The sequence below is a fragment of the Physella acuta genome, unplaced genomic scaffold (genome assembly GCF_028476545.2).
Source record: "Physella acuta isolate Inbredline_101_S28 unplaced genomic scaffold, ASM2847654v3 ptg000557l, whole genome shotgun sequence".
NCBI classification, from domain to species: Eukaryota; Metazoa; Mollusca; class Gastropoda; family Physidae; genus Physella; species Physella acuta.
In genome coordinates, this window is record NW_026732076.1 from 243297 (window position 1) to 261499 (window position 18203).

Consider the following 18203-nt stretch of genomic DNA (forward strand, 5'->3'; position numbering starts at 1 on the left):
AGGCCGGGGTTGAGTACCATTATAGAGGATTATAATGATTATAATTATCTATCCACCTACAATTTAGATACAGCTAGAAAGTACTAGCGACAACGAGTTTGAATATCAATAAGAAAATATACTAATAACTAGATCTAGATCTAGTCCAGTCCCCACGCGTTGCCGCGGGAATAGCAGAAGTCTGTCGAAATATAAGATGGGTTTCGTCAATGCGTATTAACCTTAGAATCTATATTCCTTGCGGAGTTTCTTCCAGGCATTCCCCCCCCCCCCCCCCTCGAACAAAATGAAATTTATATAATTTATAAAGAAAATATATACTTTTAACAGTATCCGCCCCCCCCCCCCCCCCCCGGAGAAAAAAGTCTGGAAGAAACACTGATTCTTAGACGCCTGACCTTGTTTTCTAAAACTGAGGGTTTTTTTTAATGTAAACAATGCCTGCGCTTGAATCATAAATATCGGGCGGGACACAGGTTTACCTACACTACCACATGAAAACCTTGAGTGTACGTTAATCACTAACAGAAATAATGAGGTAGAACACATTTTGGTGACCGTCCATGTGTCAGTTACGTACAGGGGCGCTCTCTGGAGCCCCCGATTACACTACCGCGTACGGCCCCTGACTCCTTAAAATTAACACAGGCGCCATAGCACCCTGAAACAATGATGCAGATTGCGTCATTCGCTAAAGTTACACAAATCAACAGGATTTTTTCTTTAACAAGTAGAAAAAAATTATTTGACGTGTTATAAGCATCAGTGAGACTAATGCAATTTGCTAGCATTAGTAATGGGGTATTACTAGAAGCTCAATCTTAATTTTTGATTGGATCGTCGAAAAAAAAGCTAATTGCATCATTTGCAGAGTGAAGAAACTGTTTGGATTTTAAATAATCTAACCTTGATTAATTTTTCTGATTATTAAAAAAATTTATTACAGGCCATTCAGCGGCCCATGTGAGCCTTTAGGGGCCAAAACTGAAATTTTTGTTCGCAGCCAAATCGCACCCTACCAAGTCGCCGGTGGACACGCCTCATTCAATTTAGTGAATTGTAACGCCCCATCTTATCCATTGTCTATCACACTGTTTAGAACGAACGTAGTCGCCATAGAGCTCACGGGAAAGACCAGAGCGCCGAATCGCATCCTGTCGACTCTATTCATAGATAAAAACTGTTATTAGTAACTGCACAGTTTAGAGCTGGATTTGGCATTGTTTTCTCTATCTTTAGCAGGTTTACCTGATAGTATCACGCCTTTCCGACCCACCCCTACCGACCCACCCCTACCGACCCACCCCTACCGACTAAATAAGTCGAAAGGGCTCCTCGGGTTAATGGCCTCTACTTCTGTTTGATTCATTGCTCGCTTACCAAAGAGGTGCTATTTTAATTGGAGGGTGGGGGCGTCCATAAATGACGTTACACTTCCACATGGGGGGGGGGGGGGGGGGGGGGGAAGAGTATAAAATGTTTTACAAATTTTGTATTATACTGTATTATTATGTAGTACCCCGCACTTTTATTTTTAATTTTATATCACTTTTATGTTTAAAAAAGACTGTAAGCCTGTATCATATAGGTAACCAACCGCAGTAATGTCACAAGGAGGAGTCATGGTGACACCATTAGGTAGGTGAGACCATGACAAAAGATCGTAACATTGACAGTCAAAACAATGTTTTACCCAGTATAAATAACAAAATAAGGGGAGATGTGTGAAATCCCACAGAAAATTGCTAGAGGATGGTGCGGTGACACCCTCAGTAAACCTTAACTAGTAACGCCACTAGCCAAACATACATAATATTTTAAAAGTTTTATGGTTTATTTAGATTTGATTTTTAATGTATATGGAAGGACCGTAGGCTTTTTCTGGATTTTAAACTATTTCCATCTAATATATAAAGCTCAATTCTGTATGTGGCGGACGGACCTGTGGATGACACGCGTATAGTAAAAAACTCAACTTGATCACCCATAGTGTAATATTCTTAAAGTGTTTATTATCTAAATTAGTGATATAAAAAAATAATATTGATGGATTTGTACAAGTTTCATTTTCCAAACTTAACGTTTTAATTAACGTCATTTGAAATGAACAAAATCTAAGAATATGTATCACCCTTTAGAAAAATTCTAATTGTGTCACAAAAATTACTTTCCTTAGTCCCTTAGCACCAATTACTTTCCCTGATAGATCATCACACACAGAAAAATTACTTCCCTTAGACCCATTGGGGGGCGGAGGGGGGGGGGGGGGTAAATATTTATTATTAGTTTGTTTTGATGTTGGAGAAAACAATTCTATAAGTAGCATGGATTGATCAAGTGTAATGGGGTAGGTAAAACACAGGTATTTTAAATACTGCCTTTATTTATTTTATACACTAAATGTACTGTTTACAAATTATTATGTTTAATTAATAACAGTTTAGAAGCCATTCATAAATGCCCTCTATGTTAACTTTTATCTTTCCATTTGCGGATAAGCTGGGGTTTTTATAGTTGTTCACTAAATTGAATCAGGCGCATCCGTCGGTGCCTATGCAAGGTGCGATTTGCACCCTGGGCTATTCTGTGAACGTGATGGTGCATACATTCCTTTTAAAGAGTGCGATAGGCTGAGATTAAAATGGGTTACTATAGTCCTTCAATAAATCCAATCCAGGGCATCCTCGTTAGCGCTGACAGGATGCTTTTTGGTGCCCGGGCCTTCCTGTGAGCACTAAGGGGATTACATTCAGTTTAGTGAGTTCAATAGAATGTGGATTAGATGGTGTAATATAGTCGTTTACTAAGTTGAATCAGGTGGTTCCGCCAGTGCCACGGCAGTCTGTGATTTGGCGCCTTGGGCAATACTGTGAGCACTATGCATTTAAGTTTGTTTTTAAGTTCTGCATTGTTGTTTGCATTTGTGTTTGACTTTGTGTTTGTATTGACATTTGCACTTGTGTTTATGTTTGCGTTGCGTTTGTGTTTATGTTTGCATTAACTTTTGTGTTTGCATTATGTTTGTATTAGTTTTTGCGTTTTTGTTTGTGTTTACATTTGTGTTTGCATTGCATTTATTTTTCTGTTTGCGATTTTCTTTGCATTTGTGTTTGTTTTTGTGTTTGTTTTAGTTGGTTGTGGTTAGGGTTAATTCAAAAAGTAATATAGTTCCTAAACCCGGGCAATGCTTACTAAACACACATGTCATGGTCCTTTACAGATAGGTTTTTATCGTGGAGGCCAGTGCAAAGGGTAAGGGGATCCTATGTTCCTTTAGCCCCTATGCCTTGCTCATGCTAGATTTTCCGGAGGTAACCTGCTAAGCATGATTACCATTTTAGGTAGGTGGACAAAATTTCATACATGGATATAAGAATAATATCTTATTCACAGGTTTCTATACAATACTGTGGGGTTTCCAATAACCGGAAGTGGTAATGAGCACAAAAGGGAAAGCATGGTGGTGATGAGGGGTTGATCACTTGGGTAAGTTTTCATACACAGGTCTAGGACATGGAGATTGATACATGTATCCCTGTATTAGATTGATGGGACATGGAGATTGATACATGTATCCCTGTATTAGATTGATGGGACATGGAGATTGATACATGTATCCCTGTATTAGATTGATAGGACATGGAGATTGATACATGTATCCCTGTATTAGATTGATGGGACATGGAGATTGATACATGTATCCCTGTATTAGATTGATGGGACATGGAGATTGATACATGTATCCCTGTATTAGATTGATGGGACATGGAGATGGATACATGTATCCCTGTATTAGATTGATGGGACATGGGCAGAGATGAGTTCTAAGTGACTGCAGCAAAAAAAAAAAACATTTGGAAACTATTTCTTAAATTTAATTGGCAGAGCAATAGCACTGAGCAATTCAACCATCAGGACAGAGAAGAATAGAGATGTAGCAAGTAAAGAAACATTTCCCACGATATTAAACATGTAACTCTAGGAAAATGGAATCATCCAGAAAATCAAATAAACTCTGCTTAAAAGTGAAAGAATTAAAGGTGAACATGAACTGAAGCAACCAATCGTATACTCACTCAGTGAAATTTGATGTTGTAAGTCACTAATCCGATAAAGCGACCAAAATGTTAGCCCTGCTAAGATTACAATTGTGATGAAGTTGATGCTGACCATAACAACTTTAAGGACACTCCAAACACCGCCTGCATCACTGTCACGTTTAGTGTTTCCAATTTTTCTGAAGATAACAAAAAGGTATGGTGCAATAGAAAAGGTTAGCTGCAGCTAGAGAAAAAGAACATACTTGGTTAATTTATTGGTATTGCTTTAGGGTAAAAATTCGATTGTAGGAAAAAAAGTCACAGGAAAAAAAAAAACACAGGAAAAAAAAACAGAAAAAAAGTCACAGGAAAAAAAGTCAAATATATATTTGAATGGAATTTGTTAATACTTTTATGAATTATATATTCAGAGATTGCAAATTAACTTAGGATTAATTAAATGTAATGTAATGTGTGTAGGTTTTATACGAATGGTAATTTTTATAATTCATCTAAAAATATTTCGTATGAAGTATGTATATTGTAATTATTTTAAACATAATATTAATAGCATTTAATAGAATGTTCCAACATCCTCGGTTTTCATCGGGTTTTTAAAAAAAATATTAACACTAAATTACCGTGAAATGGTAAGTTGATCTAACTTGCTGCCCTCAACTCATCGCAACAATAGGTCAACCACCTTTACTGCCCACATTTATCACGCTAATTACATAACAAAGCATAGGATCAAAACAGAAAGCCGACAAGGTTCAAAGACTGTCATTGACACAAAACGTCAACAACACAAAATATGTTCCGACAAGGCCGAATGAGGAGAGGCCGACCAGAGAATAGCTTACGGCAAAACATATGTAAAACACAATGATATGTCTAAATTTCTATTATAATTAACTTTTCTACTGCGTATTTAACTAAATATGCAACACAAGTTGAGATTGTAAATTATCTTAGAGTATTTTTTAGTTACAATTGTTATAAACGGTAATGCTTTTAAAGTCTATAAATAATATATGCTATCAAAAAAATACAACCCATAACAATAAACATACAGAATTTTACAATTTTCAACAAACAAATCAAAATATTTCTGACAAAGATTTTTGTGACTTTTTTTCTGTGACTTTTTTTCCTAGGGAAAAACTGTGACTTTTTTTCTGTGTTTTTTTTCCCTGTGACTTTTTTTCCGTTCTTAAGATTTGGTTGGTTTTTAATGGAATGTGTTTGTTCAAAATTTTACTTTTAAAAATTTGGTTGGTTTGAACGGATTGTTTATATGTGTTTGTAGTAAGCAGCTTTGTTTATCTGCTGAAGCAAGAATGTTTTTAAGAGAGAGGAATCAGTTGTAAGGGATAGGCCTCACAACAAAACATGAGATAACTGTAACTAGGATAGAAACATGAGATAAATGTAACTAGGATAGAAACATGAGATAAATGTAACTAGGATAGAAACATGAGATAACTGTAACTAGGATAGAAACATGGAATAGAACATGAAATAAATATCACTGGGATAGAAACATGAGATAAATATTAGTCATAAACCTTCTTTGCTTTTTTCCTTTGATAGGGGGGAGTTTGAGATCAGGAATTCTGTCACTATCACTGTCAGAATAAAGCAGATTGGTGTAATCTTGTTTGCTTATTTTAGGTTTAGCTTTACCATTTTGACTTGAGGCAGCCATGTTTGCTCAGTGCTGTCAATAAAAAATTTAAATGAATCAAAATATAGAGACCCATGTATTTTTTTCATTTTCTGTAGGCTAACACTAATTATTTGGAAAAACACTAGCAGTGCTACAAAGGGCCCATGTCAGGTTTTCAGAATGCAACAGAGTCTATATCAAGTCGCAGCATGTAACAAAGGCTTTTTGTCATGTTTTCAGAGTGCATTAAAATGGCCGAGGTTATTAATGAGCAAAAAAGTTGCCTCATTGGTAAGGCTTTATTAGAAGTATATTGTGATATATTTGTGTCAAATATTATAGGAAAACTGAATAATAAACCAAAATCAATGGCTAAATATATCAATATATGCTAGAAATTAACTTAAAACAGCAGTGTTTGAGAGCAAGATTTGCTATATAAACAGCAGCCATTTGAAAAATAGAGTGGCTTCCCCTGAATCTCTAACTAACTTTACCAACAAGAAACTTAAACGAGATGGCTGCTAAAGTATATGAGCTTGGTTGCATCTGATGAAAACATCGCTAATCTTTATTTATTACTGAAAAGTTTTAATACAATTGTTTAAAAACAGATACATTAATGATTAATGAAATTAATGAAACTTGAAACATTTTTGTAACTTTCAAAGCATAGATCCTCCTAAAAATGTGAAATAATTAGTATAATATAATGAGTCACCTTTTTTTCACATTACTAGTCTCAGCCGATTTTTTTCGTATTATAATTTACTAGTATATTATATAGGCCTATAACTTAATATAACCGTAATATAACGATAGATTACCATATATTAATATATATATTAATATTATTATTTGGTAATCTATCGTTTTAGGTACTTAAAATCAGCCGAGGCTAGTCATGTGCGAGAAAGGTGGCTCATTAATATGTCTTTAATACAAGTAGGCCTATATTATTATAATTTTGTGTCAAATATAATAGCCTAGATAATTAAATTATAAACCAAAATCAATGGCTATCAATATAGGCCAGAAATTAACTCGGCGCCCGGGGACAAACTTTTCCATTTGCACCCCCCCCCCCCCTCGAGATTTCCATTTGCACCCCCCCCAACCTTTCAATTTATTTTTCCAACCCATTTTGGCGCCGACATATGTCCCCCCCCTCGCTACGCTACTGCTTTACAGCAGTGTTTGAGAGCAAGATTTGCTATATAAACAGAAGCCATTTGTAAAATAGAGTGGCTTCCCCTGAATCTTCTGCTATACTATAAGTTTAACAAAATAAAACTTAAGATGGCTTGAAAACATCACTAGTCTTCATTTATTCAAAATTAGGCCTACTGAAAAGTTTTAATTCAATTGTTTAAAAACATGTAGAATCTACATAAATGACACAAGAAAATATCTTTGTTTTTTTCAAAACATAAATCCTCCTCAAAATGTGAAATAATTATTAAAATTTAAGGAATCACCGGTTTTTCACATTACTAGTCGCAGGCGATTTTACGTACCTAAAATGATAGATTAGGCCTACCTATTTGACTATTATTTAGATTTTAGGCCTATTAGATTTAGATCTAGTCTAACTAACTAATTAATATTACTAATAATAACTAACTAATATTCCTAATAGGCCTATGGCCTATAGGCAATACTAATATTATAATATTACGAGAAAAATGGCCTGTTGAGGAAGGGTACAACGGGCGCTAGGCTGATAGTGCTGTCTCTTTTCTCTAAACTAAAACCAACCCACCCCCCCACACCACCCCCCAAAACATGTCTACCGTCCCATTCAACGAAATATAATTATATACTTTTTCCAGTGTCCGCCCCCTCCCAGAAAATTCTACCCCCGCCCCCGAAAATTTCAAGTACCCCCACCCCTCTCCGGGGAGGAAAAAGTCTGAAAGAAACACTGGTGTCGCGCTTAGCCACTACCCGAAGAATTGCATTAAAGAAATTGCAAGAAAACCACTTTTTAGATTAGACACATTAATTAGGCGGTAATTTTATTATAGAGTATCGATGAAGAAATTTCTTTTGAGTTAGGGAGGGGGGGGGGGCTCAGACGTTCTTACGCGGGGGTGGGGCTTCGCCCCTACCCGAAGAATTGTATGAAAGAAACTCTTCACGCAAACCACTTAGATAAGACAAAATTTCCTTTTTATTCAATGTTTACTCTCCGGTTTGAGATTATTTTCTACTCTGTGCTAAATGTGTCGACGTCATACTTCGTTTTTCGAAATACTATGCATGTTTTTAATTTCCTTGTGTTTTCTCTAGAGCGTTCTTGTTAGACAGAGCGTTCTTGTCAGACAGAGCGTTCTTGTCAGACAGACAGCGAAACTATTAGTATTAATTAGTAGGGGCCTAATATTAGTAATAGTAATATAATATAGTTGTTTTTTTAGGACCTAGATCTAGAATCTAGGGTAATCTATCGTTTTGGGTACGTAAAATCGCCCATGGCTATTAATGTACAAAAACGTTACCTTATTACCAAGGCTGTAAAGAAGTATATTGACGATTGTGATATGTTTGTGTCAAATATTATAGATAAATGGATAATAAACCTAAATCAATAGCTAAATATAATATATCAATACAGGCCAGAAATTAACTTTAAACAGCAGTGTCTGCAAGCAAGATTTGCTATATAAACAGCAGCCATTTGTAAAATAGAGTGACTTTCGCCTGAATCTCGTGCTATAAGTCTATAAAAATAAAACTTTAACAAGATGGCTGCTATAGTAAATGAGCATGGTTGCATCTGTTGGAAACATCGCTGGTGTTTATTTATTACTGAAAAGTTTTAATTCAATTGTTTAAAAACAGGTACATAAATGAAACATGGAAACATTTTTGTATTTTTCAAAACATAAATCCTCCTCAAAATGTGGAATAATTATTAAAATGTAAGGAGTCACCTGTTTTTCACATTACTAGTCGCGGGCGATTTTACGTACCCAAAACGATAGATTACCGTAGTAATCTATCGTTTTGGGTACGTATAAACGCCCGCGGCTATTAATGTACGAAAACGTTACCTCGTTGTCAAGGCTGTAATAGAAGTATATTAAATCCTCCTCAAAATGTGAAATAATTATTAAAATGTAAGGAGTCACCTGTTTTTCACATTACTAGTCTCGGGCGATTTTACGTACCTAAAACGATAGATTTTTAGATTACCCCGAATCTAGATCTAGATCTAAACTACTAATCTAAAATCTAAATCTACTTAAAATAAAATAAAATATAAATAACTCTAGTCCTAAGAAAATATTTTTAGTCTAGTAATTACAATCATAATTAGATTAAAAACTGAACATTTAAAACTATTCTACTTTATAGAAACACAAACAACAATTCTTGATTCCTCGAAAAACGTCGATATTTATTTACTAGCTAGGCTACGGGGAGACTATCCATCAAGACCAAAAAAAAATGGGGTGCGGCCCAAACTTTCGAAACGGAAGTGTTGAATTTTCAAAATAGTTCGCACTGTCGAAATTCTGTATTCTAAATCTATCTACCTGAGGAGGTTTCTACGAGAGAGAAAAGTTTATTGTGCAGGGACGGCACCCCGGTAGAATGCGATTGTGCCATGTGGTGTCTGAGCGGTAATCTGACCCAGGGGCGTAGCGAGGGGGGGGGGGTGCGGACCGCACCGGGTGACACCATTTTGGGGCGGTGACACCAAGGCAAAAAATAGCAAAATATATAGAGAAAAACTCGAGGAGGGGGGTGCAAATCGAAAGTTTGAGGGAGGGGGGGTTCAAATCAAAAGTTTGAGGGGGGGTGCAAATCGAAAATTTGAAAGTTTGTCCCTGGGAAGGGTCATATGCCTCTGGGGGGGGGGGGGTGACACCATTAAGTGCCGCAACGAGTGACACCCAACCTCGCTACGCCACTGATCTGACCAATCCCACACCTCAACCGTTATGATCTTCGAAATACAGCGCTTCCTTTGTTTACATTTTTTTAAAAAACTGTGTTTAGAAAAAGAAAGATAACGCGTTTAAAAAATACAGGATTGGTAACGCATTGATGAAACTCTCTTGAAATATTGCAGCAAAGCGCTGAGGACGGGCACGCTCTTTATTGAATATAAAATTATTCTAAAATCTACTATATAGGAAAAGTGGGGCACGTCTGTTTAGTTTGAGTACTTGTAGACAAGATTCAGAGGGAATTAAGCTTCAGTTAGGCCCAGCCATGAAGCCTTAGAGAGGAGGGGGCGCCTAATAAAGTCATGTATATCTTGGCAGTACCCCATTCAATGCCCCCTTCCCCTTTTTTTTACCCAGCCTGGCCTAATTTTAATGTCGCTACTGTTCTAATTCTATGGGGCCTAATTAACATCCTAGGTCATATACCTGGGGTATGAAACAACAGGGGTATAAATAAACAGAGGGCGCTCGAGACATTTAAAAGCTAGGCTTGGGATGAAGTAGACGTTCTTTAGTACCGCTGGCCGCGGGGACGGGCGCTGTTAAGCTGTAGCCGTGTACATGTGGTTCAATGTCCTGTAGCCGTGTACATGTGGTTTGATGTCCTGTAGTCATGTACATGTGGTTTGATGTCCTGTAGTCATGCACATGTGGTTCAATGTCCTGTTGTCATGTACATGTGGTTTGATGTCCTGTAGCCGTGTACATGTGGTTTGATGTCCTGTAGTCATGTAGGCCTACATGTGGTTCAATGTCCTGTAGTCATGTACATGTGGTTCGATGTCCTGTAGTCATGCACATGTGGTTTGATGTCCTGTAGTCATGCACATGTGGTTCAATGTCCTGTAGTCATGTACATGTGGTTCAATTTCCTGTAGTCATGCACATGTGGTTCAATGTCCTGTAGTCATGCACATGTGGTTCAATGTCCTGTTGTCATGTACATGTGGTTCGATGTCCTGTAGTCATGCACATGTGGTTTGATGTCCTGTAGTCATGCACATGTGGTTCAATGTCCTGTAGTCATGTACATGTGGTTCAATGTCCTGTTGTCATGTACATGTGGTTTGATGACCTGTAGTCATGCATATGTGGTTCAATGTCCTGTAGTCATGTACATGTGGTTCAATGTCCTGTAGTCATGTACATGTGGCTCAATGTCCTGTAGTCATGTACATGTGGTTTGATGTCCTGTAGTCATGTACATGTGGTTCAATGTCCTGTAGTCATGTACATGTGGTTTGATGTCCTGTAGTCATGTACATGTGGTTTGATGTCCTGTAGTCATGTACACGTGGTTTGATGTCCTGTAGTCATGCACATGTGGCTCAATGTCCTGTAGTCATGTACATGTGGTTTGATGTCCTGTAGTCATGCACATGTGGTTCAATGTCCTGTAGTCATGCACATGTGGTTCAATGTCCTGTAGTCATGCACATGTGGTTCAATGTCCTGTAGTCATGTACATGTGGTTTGATGTCCTGTAGTCATGCATATGTGGTTCAATGTCCTGTAGTCATGTACATGTGGTTCAATGTCCTGTAGTCATGTACATGTGGCTCAATGTCCTGTAGTCATGTACATGTGGTTTGATGTCCTGTAGTCATGTACATGTGGCTCAATGTCCTGTAGTCATGTATATGTGGTTTGATGTCCTGTAGTCATGTACATGTGGTTTGATGTCCTGTAGTCATGTACACGTGGTTTGATGTCCTGTAGTCATGCACATGTGGTTCAATGTCCTGTAGTCATGTACATGTGGTTCAATGTCCTGTAGTCATGTACATGTGGTTTGATGTCCTGTAGTCATGTACATGTGGTTTGATGTCCTGTAGTCATGTACATGTGGTTCAATGTCCTGTAGTCATGTACATGTGGTTCAATGTCCTGTAGTCATGTACATGTGGTTCAATGTCCTGTTGTCATGTACATGTGGTTTGATGTCCTGTAGTCATGCACATGTGGTTCAATGTCCTGTAGTCATGTACATGTGGTTCAATGTCCTGTAGTCATGTACATGTGGCTCAATGTCCTGTAGTCATGTACATGTGGTTCAATGTCCTGTAGTCATGTACATGTGGCTCAATGTCCTGTAGTCATGTACATGTGGTTCAATGTCCTGTAGTCATGTACATGTGGTTCAATGTCCTGTAGTCATGTACATGTGGTTCAATGTCCTGTAGTCATGTACATGTGGTTCAATGTCCTGTAGTCATGTACCTGTGTAATTATGTCCTGCCGACCTGTGGTCTCCTTCAGACGTGTAACTGGGGTCTGTTGAGGTCGCGATCCCATAAACCTGCTGTCTTATTGATGTTCACCTGACGTCATGTTGCCGTCGTCGTGAGATCGTCATGTCGCTGTGTGTTGGACTAGATTATTTAGAGTACTACAGTGTGTTCATTGAAGGATTTTAAGCGGTTCTAAAGTAGTGAGGATAGAATCAGGGATGATGGCATTTTCCCTTCTGATTCTGAGTTGTTAATATTTTGGTGTAGTACTGATAGTGCTGTACAGTCATATCTATTTAATAAACCGGGAGTGATCTCCGCTAAACTTTCTCGAATATCTATAATATAAGCGGCTAAGTAGTGTGTCAGTCCTTCCTTCCTTCCGTCATCGCTATAGATTTTGGAACCATAAAAGTAAGCATCGCACCATGCTGTGCATTTCAGTGCACCGCAGTGTCTTATTATAAGAAATAGAGTAGGATTCGTTTATATAACGGCATAGAGCTATTTTATAAATGCCACTGTGTTTACTTTTTTGCATAACATTATGAAAATATTAAATATTTGCACATTGCTAAAACATATTAAAAAGATCAATGTCAAATATCATTTTAGTTTATATTCCTCGAAAAAATTGATACATTTCCAAAAAAGTAGGTCGAAAAAGCTAATTAATTCCACTTTTTTTTGTGGTAATTTTTTCAAGGGAGGTAATTTGAAAATATATTTAACTCAACAATAATTTAAGTTAATCTTTTTTTTATTACTACCGCATTGATTAGTCTATGTTAAGGTTCATAATTAAAAGAGAAAAATGTTAAGATTATTTATATTATTTTCTAATTAGTCTATGATTTCTCAAAATCACTATTTTTTGTTTTTGTTTTTTGGTGTTAACAGATGGTGAAATTTTATAATTATAGTAGGCCTATAGAGAATGCTGGAAAGACTCTCTCTGGGCGCGGACGCCTGGGAAAAGCGTGTTTTTCGGTGGTAATTCTAATTACATTGCCAATGTGTTTTCTTAGAACCATAAAAGTAAACACCACTTGCCGTACATTCATTTGCATTGCATTGTCTTATTGTAAGTTATGGAGTAGGATCTATTTATGTGACTTAAATTTTTAATGTTGGAAAGGCTCTCTTTGGGCGCAGACGCCTAAAAAAGCGTGTTGTTTGGTGGTGATTCTAATGTTGTGGTTGTGTGTTTTTTTTGGTTGTGTTGTGGTTGTTTTTTGGTTGTGTTGTGGTTGTGTTGTGGTTGTGTTGTGGTTGTATTGTGGTTGTTTTTTGGTTGTGTTGTGGTTGTGTTGTGTTTGATTTTTGGTTGTGTTGTGGTTGTGTTGTGTTGTGGCTGTGTTGTGGTTGTGTTTTTGTTGTGGTTGTGTTGTAGTTGTGGTTGTGTTGTGGTTGTGTTTTGTTTGTGTTTGTGTTGTGGTTGTGTTGTGGTTGTGTTGTGGTTGTGTTGTGGTTGTTTTTTGGTTGTGTTGTGGTTGTGTTGTGTTGTGGCTGTGTTGTGGTTGTGTTGTAGTTGTGGTTGTGTTGTGGTTGTGTTGTAGTTTTGTTGTGGTTGTGTTGTGGTTGTGTTGTGGTTGTGTTGCGTTTGTGGTTGTGTTTTTTGTGTTTGTGTTGTTTTTGTTTGCTTTGTTCTGTTCCAAAGTTGGTACATTTAAAAAAGATTTACCGTGGCGGAGCACGGGATGCAGCTAGTCTATAATATAAGCGGGCTGAGCGTGTGTCAGTCCTTCCTTCCTTCCGTCCGTCCGTCATCGCTATAGATTTTGGGACTATAAAAGTAAACTACGCACCATGCTGTGCTTTTCAGTGCACCGCAGTGTCTTATTATAAGTATTAGAGTAGGGTTTTTTTATATAGCGGCATAGAGCTATTTTATAATTTCCACTGTTTGTACAATTTTGCATAACGTAAAGAGAATATTAAATACACGCACATTGCTAAAACATATTAAAAGGATCAATGCCAAATATCGTTTTCTTTAATATTCCCAGAAAAAGTGGATACATTTCAATAACATAATAACAGTACGGTAGAAAAATCAAATTAATTTAACTCTTCTTTTCTAATTTTGACAAAGGAGGTAATTTAAAAATACACTAAACTCACGCTAATAAAAAATGTGAATGCAAATATACGTTCGTCATAGAAGGAATCAGTGTTGCAATAATATAATTAGCAAAATGTGAATGCAAATTATTCGGATGTGTAAGAGGAAATTATTGTTTGAAAATAATAATTAGCATGGATTGATAACAGGCAATCTTTTATTTATTTTATTCGCTGAATGTAGGCCCTACTGTTTATTACTTATAATTTTTAATCAACTATTCAGACGCGTCATCACGTTCATTAGGTGCGCAATGGTTTTAGTTATGAAACTCTATTGTAAATTTTTAAAATTTAAAGTACTGGAAAAAAAATGCGTGAATGGATAAAGTGAAATATTGTAGGTAAAACACGGATATTATAGATACTGCCTATTATTTATACTGTTTTCTAATTATTATTCTATCTTTCGGGTTTTATAGGAGAGGCGTAGCGAGGGGGGGGGGGGGGCATATGTCCCCGGGTGCCGACCTTAGGGGGCGCCAAAGTGGGTTGGAAAAAATATGCGAGCGGGGGGGGGGGTGTGGTGGAAATCGAAAGTTTTAGTGAGGAGGGGGGGGGGGGGAACAGGGGTGCAAATCGAAAGTTTGAGAGGGGTGCAAATCACCGTAAAGGGCGCGATTTGGCGCTACGGTCTAGACTGTGAGCAATATGCCTTTATGATTGCATTTACATTGTGTTTATGTTATGAGTGTTGTGTTTGTTTTTTCGTTTTTTTTTTTTTTTTTTTTTTTTTTTTGCGTTCGTTTGTTTTGTGTTTAGTTTTGTTCTGTTGGTACATTTAAAAAAGATTTACCGTGGCGGAGCACGGGATGCAGCTAGTCTATAATATAAGCGGGCTGAGCGTGTGTCAGTCCTTCCTTCCTTCTGTCATCGCTATAGCTTTTGGAACCATAAAAGTAAACATGCGCACCATGCTGTGCTTTTCAGTGCACCGCAGTGTCTTATTATAAGTATTAGAGTAGGGTTTGTTTATATAGCGGCATAGAGCTATTTTATAATTTCCACTGTGTTTACTCTTTTGCATAACTTAAAGAAAATATTAAATACACGCACATTGCTAAAACATATTAAAAAGATCAATGTCAAATATCATTTTCGTTTATATTCCTAGATAAAGTGGATACATTTTAATAACATAATAACAGTACGGTAGAAAAAATCAAATTAATTTAACTCTTTTCTAATTTTGACAAAGGAGGTAATTTAAAAATACATTAAACTCACGCTAATAAAAAATGTGAATGCAAATATACGTTCGTCATAGAAGGAATTAGTGTTGCAATAATATAATTAGCAAAATGTGAATGCAAATTATTCGGATGTATAAGAGGAAATTATTGTTAGAAAATTATAATTAGCATGGATTGATAAAAGGCAATCTTTTATTTATTTTATTCACTGAATGTAGGCCCTACTGTTTATTACTTATAATTTTTAATCAACTATTCAGCACTATTATAGACGCGGCATCACGTTCATTAGGTGCGCAATGGTTTTAGTTATGAAACTCTATTGTAAATTTTAAAAATTTAAAGTACTGGAAAAAAAAACGTGAATGGATAAAGTGAAATATTGTAGGTAAAACACGGATATTTTAAATACTGACTATTATTTATACTGTTTTCTAATTATTATTCTATCTTTCGGGTTTTATAGGAGAGGCGTAGCGAGGGGGGGGGGGGCATATGTCCCCGGGTGCCGACCTTAGGGGGCGCCAAAGTGGGTTGGAAAAAATGTGCGAGGGGGGGGGGGGTGGAAATCGAAAGTTTTAGGGAGGGGGGGGGAAGGGGTGCAAATCTAAAGTTTGAGGGGGGTGCAAATCACCGGAAAGGGCGCGATTTGGCGCTACGGGCTAGACTGTGAGCAATATGCCTGTATGATTGCATTAAAATTGTGTCTATGTTATGAGTGTTGTGTTTGTTTTTTCGTTTTTTTTTTGTTTTTTTTTTTTTGCGTTCGTTTGTGTTGTGTTTAGTTTTGTTCTGTTCCCAAGTTGGTACTTTTAAAAACGATTTACCGTGGCGGAGCACGGGATACAACTAGTCTATAATATAACGCTGCTGGTAGTGTGTCAGTCCTTCCTTCCTTCCTTCCGTCATCGCTATAGATTTTGGGACTATAAAAGTAAACGACATTCGCACCATGCTGTGCTTTTCAGTGCACCGCAGTGTCTTATTATAAGTAATAGAGTAGGGTTTGTTTATATAGCGGCATAGAGCTATTTAAAAATTGCCACTGTGTTTACTCTTTTGCATAACTTAAAGAAAATATTAAATACACGCACATTGCTAAAACATATTAAAAGGATCAATGTCAAATATCATTTTCGTTTATATTCCTAGAAAAAGTGGATACATTTTAATAACATAATAACAGTACGGTAGAAAAATCAAATTAATTTAACTCTTTTCTAATTTTGACAAAGGAGGTAATTTAAAAATACATTTAAACTCACGCTAATAAAAAATGTGAATGCAAATATACGTTCGTCATAGAAGGAATTAGTGTTGCAATAATATAATTAGCAAAATGTGAATGCAAATTATTCGGATGTGTAAGAGGAAATTATTGTTAGAAAATTATAATTAGCATGGATTGATAAAAGGCAATCTTTTATTTATTTTTTTCACTGAATGTAGGCCTTACTGTTTATTACTTATAATTTTTAATCAACTATTCAGCACTATTATAGACGCGTCATCACGTTCATTAGGTGCGCAATGGTTTTAGTTATGAAACTCTTTTGTAAATTTTTAAAATTTAAAGTACTGGAAAAAAATGCGTGAATGGATAAAGTGAAATAGTGTAGGTAAAACATGGTATTTTAAATACTGCCTATTATTTATACTGTTTTCTAATTATTATTCTATCTTTCGTGTTTTATAGGAGAGGCGTAGCGAGGGGGGGGGGGCATATGTTCCGGGTGCCGACCTTAAGGGGCGCCAAAGTGGGTTGGAAAAAATTTGCGAGGGGGGGGGGGGTGGAAATCGAAAGTTTTAGGGCGGGGGGGGGGGACAGGGGTGCAAATCGAAAGTTTGAGGGGGGTGCAAATCACCGGAAAGGGCGCGGAATTTGGCGCTACGGGCTAGACTGTGAGCAATATGCCTTTATGATTGCATTTAAATTGTGTTTATGTTATGAGTGTTGTGTTTGTTTTTTCGTTTGTGTTTTTTTTTTGCGTTCGTTTGTGTTGTGTTTAGTTTTGTTCTGTTCCCACGTTGGTACATTTAAAAAAGATTTACCGTGGCGGAGCACGGGATGCAGCTAGTTCTTATATAAAACAACAAAGAATGGCAACTCGGGATATAGACATGATTTTAATCCATTTTTTAAATACTTAAACTTTTAAAAATAGCATAGAATCTCGTAAAAAAACTATTGCACACCAAGCGAACGCCAAATAACATGTGCATAATGGTGCGGAATATTACTCAAAATTTGACAGAAGGTAGAGAATTAGATCTTTTACTTACATGTGAAATTTCATTTATCTATCTGAAATAGTACTCAATTTATAGGCTTTTGAAAAAATCAAAAGTAGAAAAAGGACCACTTCCGGTTATCGGAAATCGCTCAAAAGTTGATCAGGATCTACGATTTTGATAAAATACTTATATATGAAATTTCATCAACCTAGCTGTAACGGTACTCAAGTTAGAACAACTCCGAGTCGAAAACGCTTTCTTAAGGGACGAAGTCAAGAGACTCTAATGAAGTACATAGCTACAGAGATATACACGTTAACCTTAAGAAGCGTTTGATTGATCAAGAAAATGTTTCTGCGTCACTAAAGAAACTCCTCACAACCAAGAATCCCTCTTGCAGCACAATATCCACCTCAACATGTGAGGATAATCAACAACTATTAAATGAAACAAAAATCACATCGGCAAGCATCCTGCAAGAAGCTCCGTTCCCAATCCCTGTTAAAATTACACAACGTGAAGACAGAGCGCGTTTATCCAAACCATCGGAACATTCGAGTCCCAGCACCCTGCAACGACCACGCACTAAAAGTGATTCTACACAATATAGCGTCCCAACGGTCAAGGCTGTCCATGTCCCAGTTGTCAAACGCTCTACTCACTACGGCACTAATAGAGATAGCACACAACATGTCGCCGCCCCCTACACCAACCAAACAACGAAACACCATTTGATCCTTGGTGACTCTACA

At 36.9% G+C, this 18203-nt stretch overlaps 1 protein-coding gene across 3 annotated transcripts in view; it reads right to left on the reverse strand.

Annotated features, from left to right (window-relative positions):
* Positions 1-9166, reverse strand: part of LOC131946386 (EF-hand calcium-binding domain-containing protein 14) — a 50998-nt gene extending 41832 nt beyond the window's left edge. The window contains exons 1-3 of one of the 3 annotated variants that reach the window (XM_059307115.1): positions 9063-9166; positions 5609-5760; positions 4077-4237 (exon numbers count right to left, since the gene is read on the reverse strand). In XM_059307115.1, coding sequence (XP_059163098.1) covers positions 4077-4237; positions 5609-5748 — 301 coding nt within the window. In that variant the 5' untranslated portion in view covers positions 5749-5760; positions 9063-9166. The other 2 variants (XM_059307116.1, XM_059307117.1) reach the window with 2 other exon arrangements.
* Between the last annotated feature and the right edge of the window lie 9037 nt (positions 9167-18203).